Genomic DNA, 20,038 nt, shown 5'->3' with positions numbered 1-20,038 from the left:
GAGTCTATTTAAGAAACACGTAATCATGCAAGTCTCCGCGACACTATTGCAAAACAACGAGCAAAATGGCATTCCCACCATCCGCTGGTAGGCTAAACCCCCCTGTTCACCCGAGCGCAGCCAATCAATCTCAGATAGCTAACATTCGGTCCTTGCAGGATTCACTTGGATCTCTAAGACACACAATGATAGCTATCCTACCATCACAGCCTCCAAATGCAAACAGCAAGGACGAGCAGTGTTCGTGACAGGTGCATCAAGGGGCATTGGTCGCGCGGTAGCAGTTTCGTTTGCCCAAGCAGGCGCTTCCTCAATTGCACTCGGCGCACGATCATCCCTCGACGCCACTGAGGCGGCGGTGCTCGATGCTGCACGATCATCAGGCCATCCTCCACCAACAGTCCTGAAACTGGTACTCGACGTTGCGGATGAACAGAGTGTTGCAGATGCAGCGGTGGAGGTTGAACGTGATTTTGGCCGTCTCGATGTTTTAGTGAACAATGCCGGTCGCGTCGAGAAATGGGTCCCCCTCGCGGAAACTGATCCTAAAGCCTGGTGGGGGACGTGGGAGGTCAACCTCAAGGGCACGTATCTTATGACAAGAGCCATGTTGCCTCTTCTGTTGAAAGGCGGCGAAAGGACCATCGTCAATATGAACTCGATCGGTGCCCACTTGACTCGGCCAGGTGCATCTGCCTATCAGACTGGGAAATTAGCGATGCTGCGCTTGACACAGTTCACATGTGTTGAATACGCTGCTCAGGGTATTTTGGCCTTTGCAATCCATCCGGGGGCCGTGGATACCGAGTTGGCATCGAATCTGCCTGAAGACACAAAAGCCAAGTTGGTGGATTCACCAGAATTGTGTGCCGACACAATTGTCTGGTTGACTCAAGAGCGACAACTTTGGCTGGCTGGACGCTATCTAAGCGCTAACTGGGACATGGCAGAGTTGATGTGTCGCAAGGAAGAGATTATTCAGGGCGATAAGCTCAAAGTCAAATTGGTCTTGTAAATTAGTTTGACACAAACGTAGCTTCAGGCCATTTCACGATCTCATGAGACTCCTGAATAGCTGATTACAGTGCAAACTTGACTGTCCAATTGCTTTCATCCCTCAACGGATATTCATGTTCATGATGTATCCAATTAGGAAAGTGGGGAATATCCTGTTTATTACTGTGCTCACAGGAGGCTTGGACATAGATCACTTCCTATAAGAACATGCCCAGGCCCATCTCAAGAATGAATCACTTAAACCTTTTATCTCTGTGCTCAAGCATAAAGACCTTTGTAAATCATGCCTGCAGTCGGGGTCTCTGAATTTGTCAAAATTCCCTTTGATGTTCTCATCATTGGTGGTGGAACCGCGGGCCTCGTGCTCGCAGCTCGTCTTTCGGAAGAGCCGCACATTCAAGTCGGGGTAATCGAAGCTGGATCTCTGCGGTTGGATGATCTGAAGGTCAATTTACCTACTGGACCGGGTCAGATGATGGGTGATCCTAACTATGACTGGAATTTCGAGAGTGTCCCACAGGTGAGTAATCTGGGAACAATATCGTCTGATGCATAGTTTTTGACTTTGTGTAGACTGGCACTCACGGGAAGACATACCACATCCCACGTGGTAAAATGCTGGGTGGTTCAAGTGGAATCAACTTCATGTCTTACAACAGACCATCTGCTGAAGACATCGATGATTGGGGCAGAAAGATGGGTCTCAAAGGGTGGACATGGTCTGAACTGCTGCCGTACTTCAAACGGAATGAGAATATGGAGCCAGTTAAGAACAGTCCATCTTGTCCAATCCAATCACGAGCCCATGGTGTTGACGGCCCAATACATACTTCAATAGGTACCTGGCAGCCACCTATCGAAGAATCATTACTCGCTGCATTTGATGAGACCGCTTGTCTCCAACGGCCGGCTGAGCCATACAGTGGCTCCCATCTAGGATTCTACAGATCTCTATTTACCTTGGACAGAACTGACAGGCCAGTTCGGAGTTACGCAGCCAGTGGCTATCTTCACCCGGCCATCAAACGCCTAAACCTCATGGTTTTGGAAGATGCTCAAGTATGTCGCATTCTACTCGGCAATACTGCAGAAGGCGTACCCAACGCAGAAGGGGTCGAGCTACTTTATGGAGGGAATTTTTATGTCGCTTCGGCTAAGAAGGAAGTGATACTCAGCGCGGGATCTATTCAAAGTCCCCAACTTCTAGAGCTTTCGGGAATTGGGGACCCTAGCCTCCTCAAGCAAGCTGGGATTCTTTGCAAAGTACCCATTAGCGATGTTGGGAAAAATTTGCAAGAACATACCATGACACCAGTGTCATATGAGCTTGCAGATGGAATTATGTCAATGGATTCTTTGTTCAAGAGTCCTGCTCTGCTAGAAGAGCATCAAAACATCTATGTCAAAAACCACTCTGGGGCTCTTTCCGGGGCAGTTAGCCTCATGGGCTTCACTGCATACTCATCACAATGCAGCGAGGCTCAGATGAGCCACACCCTTGAAAATATTGTTCCTATCGCCAGTGTTGAAGTGTCGCAGCAAAATGCCAACTTTCAACGCAAGCAGTTTGAGGTTATCGCCACACGTATCAAAGATCCAATTTCTGCGGCAATCCAGTTCATCGGCACTCCGGCATATTTCAATACGGCAGCAGGCCATGAAAATTGTGCAAAACTGATGTCTGGCCCGCCCAGTGGCTACAATTCATGCTACTCCATTGTTGTTAGCAACATGTATCCGTTATCTAGGGGGAGCGTACATGTGCGGACCTCAAATCCTATAGACCCGCCCACAATTGACCCCGGGTTTCTATCCCACCCAGTTGATCTCGATATTATTGCTACGGGGATTTCATTTGCGGATCAAGTGTTTCGGTCGAACATTGTACATTCAAATATTTCCAGGCGGGTCAGCCCTTCTCCGGAAGTCAACCTCTCCAATATTGAAGAAGCTCGGGACTATGTTCGGAATCACATCGTGCCATATCACCATGCCTTGGGGACTTGCGCGATGGGACAAGTAGTAGATGAGAAGCTACGAGTGAAGGGCGTTCGAAATCTTCGTGTTGTTGATGCTAGCGTTATTCCAATGCAGGTCAGCGCCGCGATCATGGCTACTGTGTATGCTATTGCTGAAAGGGCATCGGATATTATCAAGGACGATCTGAGGATGCGGGAAATACATCAAGCTAACTTGTGATGTGTATCTTCAAAGATACAATTCCGACATATTACTAGTCGTCGTTTTGCCTAGTCATAAAAATTCCTACCTATTTTTACCAAGGCTCTCTACGCAATGATTCTGAGGATGTACTGCTAGTATCCACCTGAACGAAGTCCACCTCATAACATGCCATGATGATGGCTTCTCAAGAAATATCCTACGTGGTTGTTTAGTTACCGAAGTCAAAGCAGAGATATTCCGAAAAGAAATTCCGAGTTCCTGCAGGAAGCTTTTTTCAGGCGTCGACAAGCCCTGGAAAGGATTCGACGTAAGCCTGGTGGCTGAAGCTTGGAATGTAGTTCGTACTTTTGTCTTTCTGTGCTTACATTCCTACTGAGATGCTCGCAGAATACGAGAGTCAATCAGAAAACAACAGTGGAGCGAGAACATTTTTTATGAGAAAAGAATTCAATTTGTTCTCGTATTAGGAGGATGAAACCCTGCGACACGCATTATAAAGGTAAAGGACTACTGGTCGACCATCTGAGTTTCCGATCGAAATTTCCAGTTTTATGCCGCTGCAATGAAACCACTTCGCGCCTTTTACACTTCTCTCTGTCTATTGCCTTGGACTTTTCATCCCACCAACGCTAAAGATAAATTCGATCCGACTAGCTACGCCAGCTCGGACGTTATTACATGTGATGTGGCAGTGATCGGAGGTGGCTCTTCTGGCACCTATGGTGCTATCAATCTCCACAAACGAGGGCAAAGCGTGGTGCTCGTCGAGAAAGAGGCAGTTCTTGGAGGCCATACAAACACTTATACTGATCCCTTGACGAATATCACAATTGACTATGGTGTTCAAGCGTACTGGAATATACCGGTCACGCAGAACTATTTGGATTATCTGGGCATAGAAACGACAGAATACACGGGGTATTCAAGGAAGGAGTTCTATGCCAATTTTGAAACGGGACAGGAAGTCACGTTCACCGCGAGCAGCAATTATACGGCCTACGTCAAACAGATAGAGAGGTATCCGTATCTAGAGTGGAGTTGGAATTTACCCAATCCCGTTCCTAGCGACCTTCTTTTGCCATTCGCCAAATTCATGCAAAAGTATGACCTAGAAGATTTAGGATACAATGTCTTCTGGGCTGCGCAAGGCCTGTCAAATGTACTGGAACAATTGACGGTCAACGTGTTCAAAATCTTTGACAAGTCATTCATCGATGCGATACAAGGGGGTGACGTGAGAAGTGTTGACGGCAACGGGGAAATATACAACAAAGCTTCTGCGATACTGAAGGGAAAGGTGCTGTACTCTTCCCAAGTCGTTGCCTCTAGCCGGCCAGCCGACGGCACTCATGTAAAGCTGGGTGTAGCAACTCCCACAGGGAATAAACTTATCATCGCATCGAAGCTCCTCGTCAGCATCCCACCTCTATTGAACAACATGAAGCCTTTCGGCCTAACGACCCGCGAGTCCAATATCTTTTCGCAGTGGAGTTACAGCGGATACTATACTATTCTAGTCAACAACACTGGCCTTCCTTCCGGTTATCGATTTCGGAACGCCAATGCAGCAACGCTTTCCAATATTCCGAAGCTCCCGGGTCCCTACCAAATCACTGAAACAAATATCCCTGGACTATTTTATATCTGGTATGGGAGCCCATATGCCTTGGAAGAAGCTGCCGTGAAAAAAGACATCACAGCGGTTATCCGTCGATTGCAGAAAGCCGTCGGTGCAAACGGATGCCCAGTGCCGCATTTCGTGGAATTCAAAAGCCATACGCCGTTTAAACTGGTGGTCAGTGGTGACTCTATTCGCCACGGGTTCTACGGAGATTTAGAGGAGTTACAAGGCTATAGAAACACATGGTATACAGGGGCTGCGGTTATCTCTCATAGCTCAGCGATCTTGTGGAACTTCACGGAGACCCTTCTCCCACAGCTCATCGCAGCTCAAAGTTGAAAATCAATATTCTTGGCTCTGAGAACGATTTTGAGTAATAATTCATGGGCCATGGAAACAGTGGTAATGTTGATATTGATTTCCTTGACAATATGATTTCTTGGTGGGCATTCATTGGTACCACTAAAAGTGTTATTAGCATCCCGATTATCGAGACCTGTGGTGAAACCTACTGCTTCCATGATTCTGGCAGGTATGTGGCATGTGGGAGGTCTCGATAGTACTGTGTAAGCTTGCTGTTCGTGGGTTTCTGTTTGTGTCATATTTCGCTTGTCGAGGGAAAATATCCATGACTCTTCTCCAGAAATAAGTCAAAAGAACAAAATAATAAAATACTAAAAAAAAAATCATGAATAATTTATACCTCTCCTTGATCATCCCGAGTTCGATCCAAGTGCGAATAGTTGATATTAGATCTGTTGCACCAGATACTTAATATTGAAGTCGCTGTTGACTTAGACTACATTCACATTTGTGTGCCCTTCAAGTTATATTAAGAAAACAGATTCTCGGGAGAAAAGGTAAGTTGAAAGGAGAAAAATTGAGATTTTGAATAGTTTATACCTCTCCTCAATAGTTGATTCAAGTTCAAATATTTAATATTGGATCTGTTGTGGCTAATACTAACAATCTTGAGGTTTCTCTCGAATGTATCGCAATATTTGTACAGTGGAGCCACGTCATCAATATTATCGAGGAACTTCAATCCCTTGGCGAGACTCATCTCATGGCTGCGAGCGTTCAACTGGCGACTGAATTCGACTTCCACGAGATAGTTTTCGAGGTCGCAATGAACACAAATGAGGTCAAAATTTAGGACCGCGTGTACACGGATGGTATCCAATGCGCTTCGCAGAATCAAGACTTCAATGCTATGGTGTATCTCAAGTGCTTTCAAGCGAAGACGCTTTCCACACTTCCAAATCCTCCTATTGACACTGTCAAGGAGATAATGGAAGAAGTCCTGACAATCGGTCTTCATTTAACCATCTCTCCGGCTTATTTGCTATACTATGTTGGACCTATTCTGGGAAATATCTATTACAACGAACTACGCTCCGGATACGACTTGATGAGAGCAAGTATCGACCTCATGAGAAGTATATCCAGAATTGGGTGTGAGCAAGTCCCGGATCAGCTTCTGATATTCCCTCCTCGGATGTATCTTGCTCGGTATTATTTCCGCCAAGGCAGCGAAGAAGCTGCTCGCACCGCGGTTGGCAATGGTCCGCAAGATGATGATTTGTCCAATAATATATGGGCATTCATAAAAATTTACAAAATAACAGCTCTGTCCATTGATAAAGAGAACGCGGCCATGACTTATGCAATGATGGCATTTGGCTGTACCGCTTGGGAGAAAAGCCAGAAGTCGTTGGAAGAGAGCTCCGAAGAGATCCCAGACAAAGTGGAGCGAAGATGGCAATGCGAAAGTACATGTGGTGCCTGTGGTTTGAGTGGCGAAAGGCCCGGTGGTTTGTGGGTTTGTGCAGACTGTATTGAAATCAACCTGTGCAATGGCTGTCAGGAAAAGTTAAACACGGGTGAATTCGTGAAGAATGTTTGCGATGCGAGCCATCAAAGATTCTTCTTTGACGAGTGGTATCCAGAGAGGCGGGATAAAGTTCCTGTGGGTTATGTTCCATGGCGGAATAAGGATATCACCATGGAGGACTGGAAGAATGTTCTTCGCGAGAAGTATCTACCAAGGTGTTGAAGATTTACATATGCCAAATTTTCCAAGTTTACTGCATAGAGAACACTCTATTAGACCAATTACTAGATGGGCAGTCTATATTGTTCGTAAGCTTTCTTGCTCTTGCAGTCTTATTTTTAGATTGGTTATGTCTAACCCTTGCCGTCCTACCACTTCACTCTTTTCGGCTTCACCTGAACGCCCTGAAGCCTAATGTGCTGGCCCTCGAGCTACGTTAACTAAAGCCCCCCCCCCCTCTCTTTTTTGAACTAGCATGAGCCAGGCAGTACAATAGTTCCCCTCGGCTGTCTTCTATCGAATAGTACGCATATCCGACCCTGCGAACTACGCGATGGGCTGGATTTGTGCCATAATCACGGACTAAATTACAGCGCAAGCGCTTCTTGACGAAGAGCACGGAGGGCCGAATTTTGTATCACCTGATTATACAAATGACTACACATTAGGTAAAATGGGGAAACAGAATGGGAAACCGCCATTGAAGCATCGATCTCCCACTAGAAACCTTGGAGACTTGATTATAAAAAAGCATAGAGATTTATCTAAAACCCGCAACGAAAACAAAGTCCTCGAGAATACGATCAGCAGATCCGGCAGGGACACTTAAGGGACACTGCAAGATATCCTTGATGAGCAAATAATTCCTCTGATTGTTGACTCCAAAACTTCCGAGTAAAGCTATTTGTCGCCCATAAAAACAGTCTATCCAAGTCCTTGCAGAAACTCCTTGACCGAAGGGGCTGGAGATCCACTGTAGACTCTGACAATAATCTTTCCCAAAGAAGAGATATATCCAAACTGCCTATCGATTTCCGACAATACCCCTCGTGGGTGAAACCACGTGATGCGGCACGTGCCTTCCTCTCATCCAGCTTCTTTTGTATCTCTTCTGGGGACAACTTCGGTCGAGGAGCTGGGTAAAAAAAAATTCAGGAATGGCAGACTGGACTTGTGCCCTCGAGCTTTTATTTTCTACCGTTGCAGATTGGGAGGACGCAACGCATCGCACTGGGTATCCTCACCCGCTCTCACCCCGTTCTCACCTCTCTTACCCCAGTCTCCAAAATTCTCACCCATATCACCCACACTCACCCTCACTCAGAAACTGACGCTATTTTAAGATTCAGGGCTCTTTGGCTATTGACCGCGTTTAGTATGTGGCTTAAGTACGGCTGAGCGGACGGGAAGCCCTGTTCTCCACACCCTATGGTCGTATGTACTAGGTATCAAAGTGTAGAAGCATGTATAGAAAGAATAAAAGGGGTAAGATCTTCAAGAGATACTAGAGCTGCCCACGATACGATATCGTCAAAATTGCGATATCGTGGGTAGCTCTAATCTGAGATACTGCGGATTGTGGTAAAAAAGCAAATAGTGTAATAGGGCAAGTAGAATAGTTTTTATGAGCCGTGGATCTTTAAGTTAGTTCTAGTATTAAGTTAACTTGAAGCTGAACATTGGAAGTTGTGGATGGATATAGGTATGTAGGTATCACTGGCCATTGCGCCATAATCTAGAATTTATTTTTATTCCTGCTGAATGCCTGCCGTATTTTTTATTGGGTTTGGGTGAATAAAGCTATTTATATGTATTAGCTTGGGATATGGGCAAATGACTACGTTCTTAGCTCTTTATAACCCGGGAGCGTAAATATACCTGCATCTCATCAGCTCACCTTGAAGCGCGATGGATCGAGAACCATGGGAATTACTATACATAGCTGAATCATTTCATGCGGGTGGCAAATGGAATAGATGGAGCAGGGTGCCTCATCCTTTCCCCCAGTTTGCATGGTCGCATACTAATAGTACCTAAATATCATGACCCGAGCACATCAAAATTGAGCACCTCTTCCGTCCTAAATAAGAATTCATCGAAGTCAAAGCGGACATCTTGGAAAATATCATCGAAGCACATCCCTGCGCCTTCCACCAGGGGCTCACACCAACTCTGTGCGACTGGACCAGTGGGCTGTAAGATCTTGGCAGACAAGGCCTCAAAGGTACAAATGCACTGCTGAATATATGGACTCAAGTGGACATGTGCACGGAGGCCTGCCAAAACATCCTGCCATGATTGAGCGACTGAGTCGGTAAAGAGATCAGATCGGACCATGGCTGCGAGGAAGATCACGCCCGCGATGTGAAGGTAGTAAATACGTGTCCACCAAGGGATGATATTAATAGGCTCACAGGGTTCTAATGTTTCGGTCACCAAGACAGTGACATCTTGCGCGGCATCGACGCACATCTTAGCACATTCTCTCAGAAGCCGCTCGCTGAGACTTGCGGGATTCGTGGACCTTGATTGGCCATTGGATTTCATGGAGTAGAAGCGGGCGAGTATTGGCCTGTAGAGATAGATACGAGAATGGAGAAAACTATACAGTGGACGATATTAGAGAAGCAATTCTCAAAATACAAAGAAATAGCAGTACTAGCTTACCTAAGGTGTATCGAATAGCACTCCATTCGGACTGTCCTGTCATCCAGAAACTTAAGACTCCGCAATTGTAAATCGTTTGGAAGACTGGTCTCCCATTTGTTGAGACAAGCGTCTAGGTGGACCGCCGCGGTGTGGTATTCCTCCTGTTGATCTAGACGTGGTACCGCAGATCGAGATGCGAGGGTGCTTCGTGTCTGAATCTGGGCCATCTGAATCTGATTGCCTATTTCGTGAAGTTCCAGTTTCCATCGAGAGTGCCCCGTTGGATCGCCTCCCTGCTGACAATCGCTTGTCGACGATGGAATGAGTGCCAGCACTGATGTCTTTCCGAGCGACCAGGAAACACACCTAATCACATCAGCGAGGTTTCTGGGGTCATATTAAACCGGATAAATACTTACCGATCCAATGCAACACAGCTCGCCCATACCTTACGCTTCAAACGCGCGTCATTGCTGGCATCTTTGCCTAAGGGAGTCTCAAGGGAATTGCAACACATTGTTTGCGCGATGCGCATTGCCAGTCCAGCAGTCATCCATGTCTTTTGCTGATGAGTTGTGCAATGGAGGTATCGGTTCATAAGCATCAAGCACTGCACATGCTCAAGAGAACCGGGTTCCCAAATAATCGACTCTGTCGGGAATAGCGCCCACGCACGTTGAAAATAAGTATTCCCCTCTTCATTCCGCAAGTTGAATGGCACCCATTCCTGTCTTTGTACCGCGAGGGCAAATATCACATTGAGGATACTGAGCCGAATGTGATGGTCCGTATGCGTGAGGCAACCTTCCGTCGAAAATGACTTCGCATATATCTGCGAAAACTGATCATAATCCAACACAGGCTCAACCGGATGTATGTGTCGCCAATATATATTGACGAGTTCATCTGCACGAGCGCGGGCGGGCAACTCGGTGGACTCCAAAAGAGGGGAAGATCGCAGGGGCAAATCCAGATCTCCAAACAAGGGCGCATCGACCAGTGGAACAAGGTATGTCGTAGCTGGTGGGGCTCGACCAGCTCTCTCCTCTATAGCCGCCGCCACCTGGCCGGCGAACCGGCCGTGGGCTGCGTAGTATGGACGGTTGAGATTCGAGTCCGAGTTCGATTCTCGGTTATTATCCGAGAAGGCGCGTGACTCAATGCCTGGGAGAGTCAGGCTTGTCGACGTCGAGGACACCTCAATCGAATGGGCTGGTGAAGATGGAGGGGAGACAAGGACAGGAACATGCTGAGGTGTTTCCTTTGGGCTAAGCTTGCGCGGGATGTCGCCAGCCGCAGCAGGACGATTGTATTTACAAGACTTTCCTTTGGCTTGACACCTAGTGCATGCTAGACATTCTTTGTATCAGCATAACTCGTGAGCATCAAAGGGGTAAGTGAAGGACAGTAGATTACCTGGACGGCTGCCGTCACATTTGGTCTTTCTTGACCGGCATGCCTGACAAGCTGTGGTGACTTTCAATCGTTGTCTGCGTATTACCCACGAGTCGTTGTGCTCTGGTTGAATCATGTTGGCCGTTCCAGCCGTAGCCATGGTGGAGCTCCCATTATCGTGTCTGGCCAGTGAACACCCTGTAGGTATTGACAGAGCACCCAACATGGCGACGAAGTAGGAGGGAAGCCGTAAGGCTACCTTAAGTAGGCTGGAAGATGATCATGCGGGGGCGGGAACAGAGAAACGCACTGTCCAATCAAATGGCATTCCGTTGAGAAGTACCCCATAGCGGAGCGCTATATGATTGGGTATATATCAAGTCTCCACTGGCAAGGACCATACCTTAAGGAATGGAAAGCAGGACCTCCTGGACCCACCGTTATCCCGGTATCCAATGGACATGCATCCCGCTTTCCATCACGGAGGGCATCAACAATAAATACTCCGATCTCCCTAAACGTACTATATAGACCACAAAAGCCGGACTTGTAAAAGAGCGATCAGATAGCTGTGTCCGCTTGGTGATATTTATTTCGATCACCTTATCCAGTATGACCAAAGTCAATGCCGGCCCGGCCGAGATTGAGAAAACACCCGTTTATGATGGCCATGGAACCGATGAAGATCCATTTGTTGTGGAGTTTCAAAAAGATGATCCAGGCAATCCCATGAATTGGGGCTCATTCAGAAAGTGGATTATCACATTTGTTGCGACCATCTCGGTTTTTGCTATCACTCTGACCTCCTCCGCATACTCCGTCTCCGCCAACGAGGTCATCCAAGACTTCGACATTAGCTCTGAAGTCTTCACTCTCGGTCTTTCTCTTTTCGTCCTAGGGTTTGCTATCGGTCCTACTATATGGGGCCCTCTGTGAGTACAACCAACTCTCGACAAACAACTCTCCAGCACTGTCTTGCTAATCTTCTTTAAGATCTGAACTGTACGGCAGACAGAAACTGTGGATCATTACCCACGTCGCCATGGTAGCCTTCCTCGGGGGATCAGCTGGGAGTAAAAATGTGGCTACTCTGTTGATATTGCGCTTCTTTGCCGGCACATTTGGGGCGTCTCCCTCGTCAACTCCGGCGGCACAATCGTCGATCTCTTCCCGCCAGCTCAACGTGGACTCGCCCTCACCGTTTACTGCGTTGCACCGTTCCTTGGTCCCGTCCTTGGCCCGGTCATGGGAGGCTTTATCTCCGAAAATATTGGCTGGAGGTGGGTGCAAGGCGTGTGCACCATCTTCATCGGGATTGTCGGCATCCTTGGAGTCATCTCTATTCCCGAGACTTACGGCCCGGTTCTGCTACAACAAAGGGCTAGTCGTTTGTCTAAGGCGGATGGAAAATTTTACATTAGTGTTCTTGAGAAGAGCCAGGGTAAAAAGAAGCCATCTGAGGTCTTCCAGCGAGCCCTGTTTCGTCCCTGGGTCTTTCTCTTCCTTGAGCCAATCGTCTTGATCGCTTCGGTCTACATGGCAATCATCTATGGTACAGTTTACATGTTCATGGGAGCTATGCCAATTGTTTATAACGAAGACCGTGGCTGGAGCGAGGGAATTGGGGGACTTTCATTCCTTGGTATTGCCGTTGGCATTGTGTTTGGTCTTATCTATGCGATCTGGGACAACAACACCCGGTATATGAAACTGGTCCTCGCGAAAAGCACAACTGCCGAATCCCGACTACCACCTGCTATCGTTGGTGCAGTCGCTCTCCCGACCGGAATGTTTGCATTTGCATGGACCAATTACCCCAGTATGCATTGGTCAGTAGCTATCATCCTATCTACACCTTTCGGCTTCGGATGTGTTCTTGTTCTACTGCCAATCATGAACTACTTGATCGACTCCTATACAATCTACGCGGCTTCAGTCTTGGCCGCGGCTGCTATTTTCCGTTCGGTCATTGGTGCTGTGTTTCCTCTGTTCACGACACAGATGTATCACAATCTGGGTATTCACTGGGCGTCTAGCATCCCGGCCTTCATGACACTGGTATGCATGCCGTTCCCGCTGGTCATGTATCGGTACGGTATGCAAGTGCGTATGAAGTGCAAGTACTCGTTTGAAGCGGCAGAGACCATGAAAAAGATACAGATGCAGCAGGCCCAGGCCAGACAAGCAAAGTAGAATAGTTAGTAGTATGAGCTGTGGTTCTTCAAGTCAGTAGTAAGTTAACTTGAAGTTGTACCTTGGAAGTTTTGCATGGATACAGATATGTACTCAGCCCTGGAAAGTGTGGAACAATGTACCATAAACCCGATTCTGAGTAAATATCAATACAAACTTGGCATTTCAGTGTCTGAAAGAAATGTGAAAGTTTACTCATGGTAGCGCTCTCGCCAAATCTGGAAGAGCTTGATGTGGTAGTATCGGTTTCCAAATTGACTTAAGCTGAGGGTAGTAACAAGTTGGACGAAGATTGGTTTACTGTTAAAATTATACCATCTACTCTGTACGGAGTACAAATAGCCCATTTCTTTTTTGAATGAACTGCAGTAGATTATTACTAGTACGTGATAGTTCTATCTACGACATCCATGAGTAGCATGTACCGGAAACGGAAACAATAGAATAAGTAAAAACAGACAACAACCTGAAGACACCGTAAAGTACCCAAAGAGAATCCCAAGAGAGAGGGTGCTAGCTTCTGGCGGATTTCCGAAGCATTTTCAACACTTCATGATCCTCTGGTAGATTCTTTTCTGCCCGAAGAAGGGGAGTCATACCTTCATGATCTCGGAAAATTTGGATCGGCTCCGCTCGAAAGAAGAATTCCACAACTTCGTTCAAGCTTGTCGGTGGCCATTGATCTTAAAAGTTTTCAAAGCACACTTCATGAACCCCCCATGAATTCTGTGGATCTGAACTCACTGCATATGAAAGTGGAGTGCGCCCAACACTGTCCTTATCGTCTGCACCAGCGCCTCTCAAGAGGAGAATTTGAAGCAATTCGACATTCGACAGCTGGGCTGCATAGAAAAGAGGCGTCTTGTCTGTATTTTCCCTACTACTAACCTCTGCGCCCCTATCAAGCAGAAGCCGAACAATTGCCGAACAATTGCTTCGCATCCCTTGCTTGGTTTTGAAGATCCAAAAAGTGTCACAGCAGACATTGTAGCGCGATGTAATGGGGTATGGCCGCTCAGATCCTGGCTTTCGAGATCCGCCCGAGGATGATATGTATTAACTATCAATTCTGCAGTTTTCAGACTATCTCGACAGCACCACGAAATGTCACATTTGCCAGTTACTGCTTTGGCAAGGCAGGTTCGACCCTTCTTGTCCCTGACGTTTGGATCCGCTCCATGTTGGTAGAGTAGTCTTATTGTGGTCTCCGCATTAGGTTCCGATCCAGCGTCCATGCATCTGTGGAGAAGCCCTTTCCCATAATATTGGAGATTCTCATCGGTGCCGTCCAGGGTGAAAGTCATGTTGGAGAGATAAAAGTCCGGTTCCGCCTTGGGTCGGGGTGGAGGGACCTCAGGTCGGTGGACAGGGATCGGCCTAGGGCGAGTCACCTCCAATACATGTAAAAGCAGATTCACGCTGCCGTGGCTTCTCAAAAGTCTCAGAATTAGACATTTTTTCAACCTTTTGCTGGTGGATGTGATGTCGTAGATTGTTGGCTGAGTATATCAGAAAAGAGTTGTTTTTAGACGCGTCTCGCTGGCAATATCCTGAAGGTGATAAATCGTTAAGCGCATCGCAAGAAAGATAGTGAATGCAAAAAATCGCTATTTTCTGATGTGCATCCGGGAAAAGAGAATCCCGCTTACGATCAAAGTAATCTAAACCCTCATGAAACATAGCTCAATATCATCTAGCCTACAACTGGTAGGGTTTCTCCTTTAATTGATAACTTGTAAGAGCTGCTTCAAGTTGAGATTAGCTAGTAGATATGCATATTTTAGAGTAGATATCTCGCTAGTGGTTGTCTGAAGTTTCCACCTAGGTAGCAGCCATGGAGACCAAATATCGATCAACAAACCCATAATTAATCTAAAATGTAAAATCCATCAAATCTCCACTCTACTTTATTCATGCATGAAACCTGCATCAAGATCCCGCCGCGATAAATAGGGACATAATAAGACCACCAACATAGTCGTCGTCACCGTTCCATCTGACCTAGCCCTGTTAACCCTTCAAACCCCACAATATGCAATATGCAAAAGAACTTAACCCGGGTGACCGTCCACGTCAAGCTTTCGACCAAGCAAAGGCATCGATCTACCGAATCGGGGCCTAATTACGGCGGGGACCGCAGCTGACCCCGGCGCTTAAGTGTGACCTGCTGGCGGCAAGTCAGCCTCCAGTGGTCACTTGCCCCTTTCCGGGTTGGTAACCTGGAGCAGCCACAAGGATTCTCGTATTTATTTTGTTCAGCAATTTTCCCACATCTCTCTACTGCAATATACCTTCATCTCTGCTAAACTTGGATTTTTTTTTCTCGTTCCTTGCGCTGTTTCGGTTGCTTGCTGATACGATCGTCCCTTTCTTCCCCGCTCTGTTGGCCCGCTCCCATCTCACTACTTAACGCCCGCGTCAAACAAATACGAGGCGGCCACAGTTGCCTTCCAGTGAGGTAGCGGAGGAGACTGGGGCTAAAACCGACAGCAGAAACATTCAGCTGAACATACACCCACACTACACTAACATATCTGCGACACCTGTGGACGATGGCCGAACATATCTACTCGCGGCCCGGTGATGGTCTCAGCCCTCAAGAATACTATGATGGATTTATCAGTGAAAGAGGTTCGCTCAAGGACCGATTCAAGAACATCGACGAACCAGATCACTTTAGCAATTCCGTCCAGCTGCTCAAGGATGCACATACGAAGAACTTTGTACTGGACTTTGGCGACAACGATGCATTCTGCGCGATGAATTTGGAGACGGAGGATTTTAAGTTATTGTTGAAGAAGCCGGTATGCAATCCGTCTCTATAATCGATCGCGAGAGGGCGCACACGAGAGAGAGACTAGACTAATTCTCAGCCCACAGCGAGCGAAATGCTTTGGTACGAGGTGGATGTACGTGCGATGATCGTCCACATACCTCGACTCTATTGATACCAAACTAACCACCAACAGTAATATCTGGGCCCCCAAAAAACAGAAAGAAATCGTCAAGGTAAACCAATTACCCCTCTCAACCGTACTACACGGTCTGTTCAAGCATAGATCACACCCTTACACAATAAACAGGCAATAACAACACAATACGGCGTCTCCGAACGACTCCAAGGTCTAATGTGCACCGAACCAGTCCTCCCCCGCCCAAAAGCAACAGCGCTCTCCAAAAAGCGAGAATCTCGATCCCGCGACCTCGACCGGTCCCTGGCGTTTTCTCCTGACGACCTTGAGACTGCAATGCATATCAAGGATGGCCTGGAGAGCGTTGAGATGGCGGGTGCCGGTCCCGCGACTAATCCGGGGAAACTCACTTTTGCTCAGGTCACGGATCAGATTTGGCATTTCTCGTCGACGGATTATGGGCCTCGATGTAGGTTATGCGATGCGATACGATGCGATATGTTAGAGAAGAAGATTTACAAAAGGACTGACACTCGTTCAGATACGTGCATTGGCTATAATACTCTATTTGCGACGGCCGACCCTGGAATACCCAAGGGCGAAATGAATAATGGTGAAGACCTTCCAGAGGGTCGACGGCTCTGGACCTGGCTGGTTCTGTGTGATGATGGTAAGTGACAACCTGCTGGATTAATGATTAGTTGAGGGGTGCCTTGGAAGTCCTTTTTTTTTTTGCTAAGATCGATCATAGGAACCGTGATTTCGATGCAGGAGAATCTATTCCCCCGACAGGAGGCAGACTTCCAAGAAATCCAACTAAAGATCCTCAAGATTGCACGCAGAAATATCAAATCCATCTTCGAGGGTGTATCGCGACTTCACAAGAGCGAGACCGAGAACGACTCATTGGTCACCGTCCGAGTACGCCATTTCAACGATGTAGGTCCGGACCAGGCGAGTATAAAACAAGATGATGGACCGAGCCTCCTCTTCTATTATCTCTTTGACGACTGGATGTCGAGCTTCGGGTTAGTCGCGAAACGAGAGCACAAATACAGTGTACTCTTGGAAGAATTGGTAGGTCCTTGCATGTCCCGGCGGTTGGAGAGTAACTGACAACAGCTTTACAGCGAGGCTCAATGCTCGAGAAGCCAATAGTGGAATTGGTGAACGAGTTGCACTGGTTAGGACGCCGACTTGGCGTGCTAAAGCGATTGTATCAGAGCTACGAGCTCATCATGCAGCGCGTGCTGCAGCGGCAGCGACTCCTGCGCGATGAAGCCCGGGGAACCCAACAACGACCAGTACCCTGTGGAACCACATTTGAGGAAAGCGAGTTCGCGGAGAGGCGACAGGAGAGTCTGATGAGCAGTGCTAGCCTTCCATTCGCAAACGATAAGCCCGTCGGGGTACTGTTGAGTTCGGCCGCGGTGGCCAAGTTCGAGCGGTTGGCGGATCGCATCAATTTATACTGCTTGAGTGAAATCGAGACGTGCCTCGGCGAGAAGGAGTCGTTGACGTTTTTGGTGAGTGATGATTTATTTGGCCACGTTTCCATTATTTGCTAGTCCGGTGCAGCCTGCTAACCTGCGCGTCATGGCGACGATAGAACTTTAACTTGATCGCGCTTAAGGACTCTCAGGCCGTTGAGAAGTTGACACGAATCACGATCTTGTTGGCAAAGGCTACCATTATGTTCCTTCCGGTCAGTCTGATGACAGCCTATTTCTCGACGGAACTGAAGGGGGTTAAGGGCGGATACACCCAAGCGCAGTATTGGGTGGCCTTTGCGGTGATTTTATTTGTGTCGGTGCTTGTGTTGACGGTATTCGGGAAGGCGAGCGATACGGTGGAAGGGAAGACGATCTATCAGTCATTGGTTAAGACGTTCTTTCGAAAGTCGCGAGAGAGAATGAGCAGGTCCAGCAAGTCCCGGCGTGAGTGAAAGTGGCTGTGGCCATGGTATCATCAGAAATCATGATCATCATGGAGACGGGAGGAGGGAAATGGCAGGTGGTGTCATGTCCAATATCCACGGGGACAAGTCCCACCGGGGGATGGCGTCTTTCTTTTTCTTTTCTGGGCGCTAGATGGGGCTGATAATCAGCATGAGCCTATCAGCGGGGCCAACCAGGCGTCCAGATCTCTGGGTGAAGCCGCTGGTCATGGTCCAAGTGGTGCCCCCCCTCGCCTCCGGTATTTCGGATACGGGGCCAACACGGTGTCCTCTGTGAAGGTAAGGAAGTGATGAATGGATAGTAGATGACATTTGTATAGAATAGGAATAAGAAACAGCTGATTTGATGATGGGTGCCTGTTGAGCAGGATAAAATAAGAAGGAGAGATTGCCCACCGCCTCAGAGTGTTCGTAGTGCAGTGTTCCCCCCCAAACAAAAAAACAGGCCTCTCTCGGTGTCGGTCTGTTCCCTCTTGTCTGTTTCTGTTTCTGGTCTCTGTTACCAACTCTCTCTTCCCTTCCTTCCCCTATCAACCTCACCTTCCATCTTCCCTCCCCAACTCACACACATTACCCAGGTAGGTCATATTGTTCCCTCTTTACTCTTACTTACTGCCTGAATCTATTTCTATCGCCTTGTCACCACTTCACATGATCATCCCTTCCTTTGCCCCCCCCCCTAAACCCTAAAATCCCCGACACAACACGTTTTCCAATCTCTCCCCCTCCCCTCCGCCTTTCTTCTCCTTGGATTTGATTCTTACCAAAAATCTAACCTCCAAATTTCTAGGGCCTCGAGTCACCGCCATAATGGGTATTACCTTCTCAAAGCTGTTTGATAGACTATGGGGTCGCAAGGAGATGCGTATCCTGATGGTCGGTCTGGACGCTGCCGGAAAGACCACCATCCTGTACAAGCTCAAGCTTGGTGAAATTGTCACTACTATCCCTACAATCGGTCAGTCTTCCTCCGATTCATCTTTGCGACATCGCCACTCGAGTCCTTTCCTTTCGCCGGAAATCCCCCCCGACCGCGCAAATACACACAAAAGCAAGGGTTTCGCTGACTTCCGTCAATCGCAGGCTTCAACGTCGAGACCGTCGAGTACAAGAACATCCAGTTTACCGTGTGGGATGTCGGTGGTCAGGATAAGATTCGTCCTCTGTGGCGCCACTACTTCCAGAACACTCAGGGTATCATCTTCGTGGTTGACAGCAACGATCGTGATCGTATTGTCGAGGCCCGCGAGGAGTTGCAGCGCATGCTGAACGAGGACGAGCTCCGGGACGCCCTTCTCCTGGTCTTCGCCAACAAGCAAGATTTGCCTGTAAGGATCCAATTTCAACATCTGACGACCTCGTTTCTCGGATCCCCTTCAAACTACGACCGGAAACGGAATACTGATGATGCGCTTTGTTTAGAACGCCATGAGCCCCGCCGAGATTACCCAGCAACTTGGCCTCCAGAGCCTGACCCGCCGTGCTTGGGTAAGTTTTCTATTATCCCTTCCTGCATCTGCATCTGCATCTGCTTGCGCTTGCTCCTTAGTTGCCCCCCCGCTAACGCCTCCCAGTTCATCCAATCCACCTGCGCCACCACCGGTGACGGTCTTTACGAGGGTCTGGAGTGGCTCGCCGACACTCTCCGGAAAACAAACCGCGATTAGACGGATATAATACGAAATTGTGATGGGGGAGGAGTGTGTACGTAGCAGAGCAAGAGAAATACCACGGGAAATCTGCAAATGATGGATTGATGATTATGGCGGAGTTCTTTCACGAGGCCACCATCCTGAATGGACAGGACACTCTTGGCCGGATTTGCGTGTTTTTGCTCGCCATGGCTTTATTTCTCTTCGCTATGCTATTAGCCTCATTTGTTCTATTCTCTCTGGCGCCACGTCAAAATTGCTGGTTTCTCCTTTTTCGATTGATTGCATCATTTCTATCAGTATCATCAGTTCTGATCTGTCTCTGTCTTGGGATCTTTGCCAGTGGCTCGTACTTGTAACTGTGATGGCTTCTGTGACTTATGACTATGTTATAATTATGCTCGAAGAGTCTATACTCTCTAGTCTGCCCGCGGTTCCTCCAAATGAGCAATTATCTGCACCCAAATTTAGCACAACATGCGTAATCCCTCATTTTCCTCCTCGCCTGTGGGCTTGGCAGATGCGCCTAGCCTTTTTCTTTCCTGTTTATTTTGTTGGTGATTTAAGGGAACCCGTACGAAGTATCTGAATTTGCATTGGTGTTGGTGCAAACATTTCCCTCCC

The 20,038-nt window shown here is 47.7% G+C and overlaps 7 protein-coding genes across 7 annotated transcripts; 6 read left to right on the top strand and 1 right to left on the bottom strand.

Annotated features, from left to right (window-relative positions):
* Positions 1-65: 65 nt before the first annotated feature.
* N7533_009536 (SDR family NAD(P)-dependent oxidoreductase) lies at positions 66-1,015 on the top strand (the record flags this gene model as incomplete). Its single annotated transcript, XM_057106186.1, has 2 exons — positions 66-87; positions 159-1,015. 2 exons carry the CDS (start codon positions 66-68, stop codon positions 1,013-1,015), a joined length of 879 nt encoding a protein of 292 aa, XP_056957635.1.
* Positions 1,016-1,300: 285 nt separating this feature from the next.
* On the top strand, positions 1,301-3,216 carry N7533_009535 (GMC family oxidoreductase; the record flags this gene model as incomplete). Its single annotated transcript, XM_057106185.1, has 2 exons — positions 1,301-1,537; positions 1,591-3,216. The coding sequence occupies 2 exons, from the start codon at positions 1,301-1,303 to the stop codon at positions 3,214-3,216; spliced, it is 1,863 nt and encodes a 620-aa protein (XP_056957634.1).
* A 547-nt stretch (positions 3,217-3,763) lies between these two features.
* N7533_009534 (flavin monoamine oxidase family protein) lies at positions 3,764-5,161 on the top strand (the record flags this gene model as incomplete). The annotated part of the gene is made up of 1 exon (XM_057106184.1): positions 3,764-5,161. The coding sequence occupies one exon, from the start codon at positions 3,764-3,766 to the stop codon at positions 5,159-5,161; it is 1,398 nt and encodes a 465-aa protein (XP_056957633.1).
* A 952-nt stretch (positions 5,162-6,113) lies between these two features.
* On the top strand, positions 6,114-6,878 carry N7533_009533 (uncharacterized protein; the record flags this gene model as incomplete). Its single annotated transcript, XM_057106183.1, has 1 exon — positions 6,114-6,878. One exon carries the CDS (start codon positions 6,114-6,116, stop codon positions 6,876-6,878), a length of 765 nt encoding a protein of 254 aa, XP_056957632.1.
* A 1,818-nt stretch (positions 6,879-8,696) lies between these two features.
* On the bottom strand, positions 8,697-10,860 carry N7533_009532 (putative transcription factor; the record flags this gene model as incomplete). The annotated part of the gene is made up of 4 exons (XM_057106182.1): positions 8,697-9,258; positions 9,324-9,671; positions 9,725-10,655; positions 10,722-10,860. The coding sequence occupies 4 exons, from the start codon at positions 10,858-10,860 to the stop codon at positions 8,697-8,699; spliced, it is 1,980 nt and encodes a 659-aa protein (XP_056957631.1).
* Positions 10,861-11,312: 452 nt separating this feature from the next.
* N7533_009531 (uncharacterized protein) lies at positions 11,313-12,893 on the top strand (the record flags this gene model as incomplete). The annotated part of the gene is made up of 3 exons (XM_057106181.1): positions 11,313-11,632; positions 11,694-11,773; positions 11,878-12,893. The coding sequence occupies 3 exons, from the start codon at positions 11,313-11,315 to the stop codon at positions 12,891-12,893; spliced, it is 1,416 nt and encodes a 471-aa protein (XP_056957630.1).
* A 2,552-nt stretch (positions 12,894-15,445) lies between these two features.
* Positions 15,446-19,433, top strand: N7533_009530 (uncharacterized protein; the record flags this gene model as incomplete). The annotated part of the gene is made up of 12 exons (XM_057106180.1): positions 15,446-15,697; positions 15,774-15,802; positions 15,863-15,902; positions 15,977-16,274; positions 16,347-16,475; positions 16,557-16,882; positions 16,936-17,331; positions 17,415-17,742; positions 18,553-18,720; positions 18,846-19,090; positions 19,185-19,250; positions 19,337-19,433. 12 exons carry the CDS (start codon positions 15,446-15,448, stop codon positions 19,427-19,429), a joined length of 2,370 nt encoding a protein of 789 aa, XP_056957629.1. The 3' UTR covers positions 19,430-19,433.
* Between the last annotated feature and the right edge of the window lie 605 nt (positions 19,434-20,038).

This window comes from Penicillium manginii (assembly GCF_028828005.1).
Source record: "Penicillium manginii strain IBT 31320 chromosome Unknown utg000006l:1.0-4164085.0:1.0-4166146.0, whole genome shotgun sequence".
In the NCBI taxonomy this organism is placed as follows: domain Eukaryota; kingdom Fungi; phylum Ascomycota; class Eurotiomycetes; order Eurotiales; family Aspergillaceae; genus Penicillium; species Penicillium manginii.
Note: the sequence above shows the minus strand (reverse complement) of the source record. Positions and strands in the feature narration are given on the sequence as shown.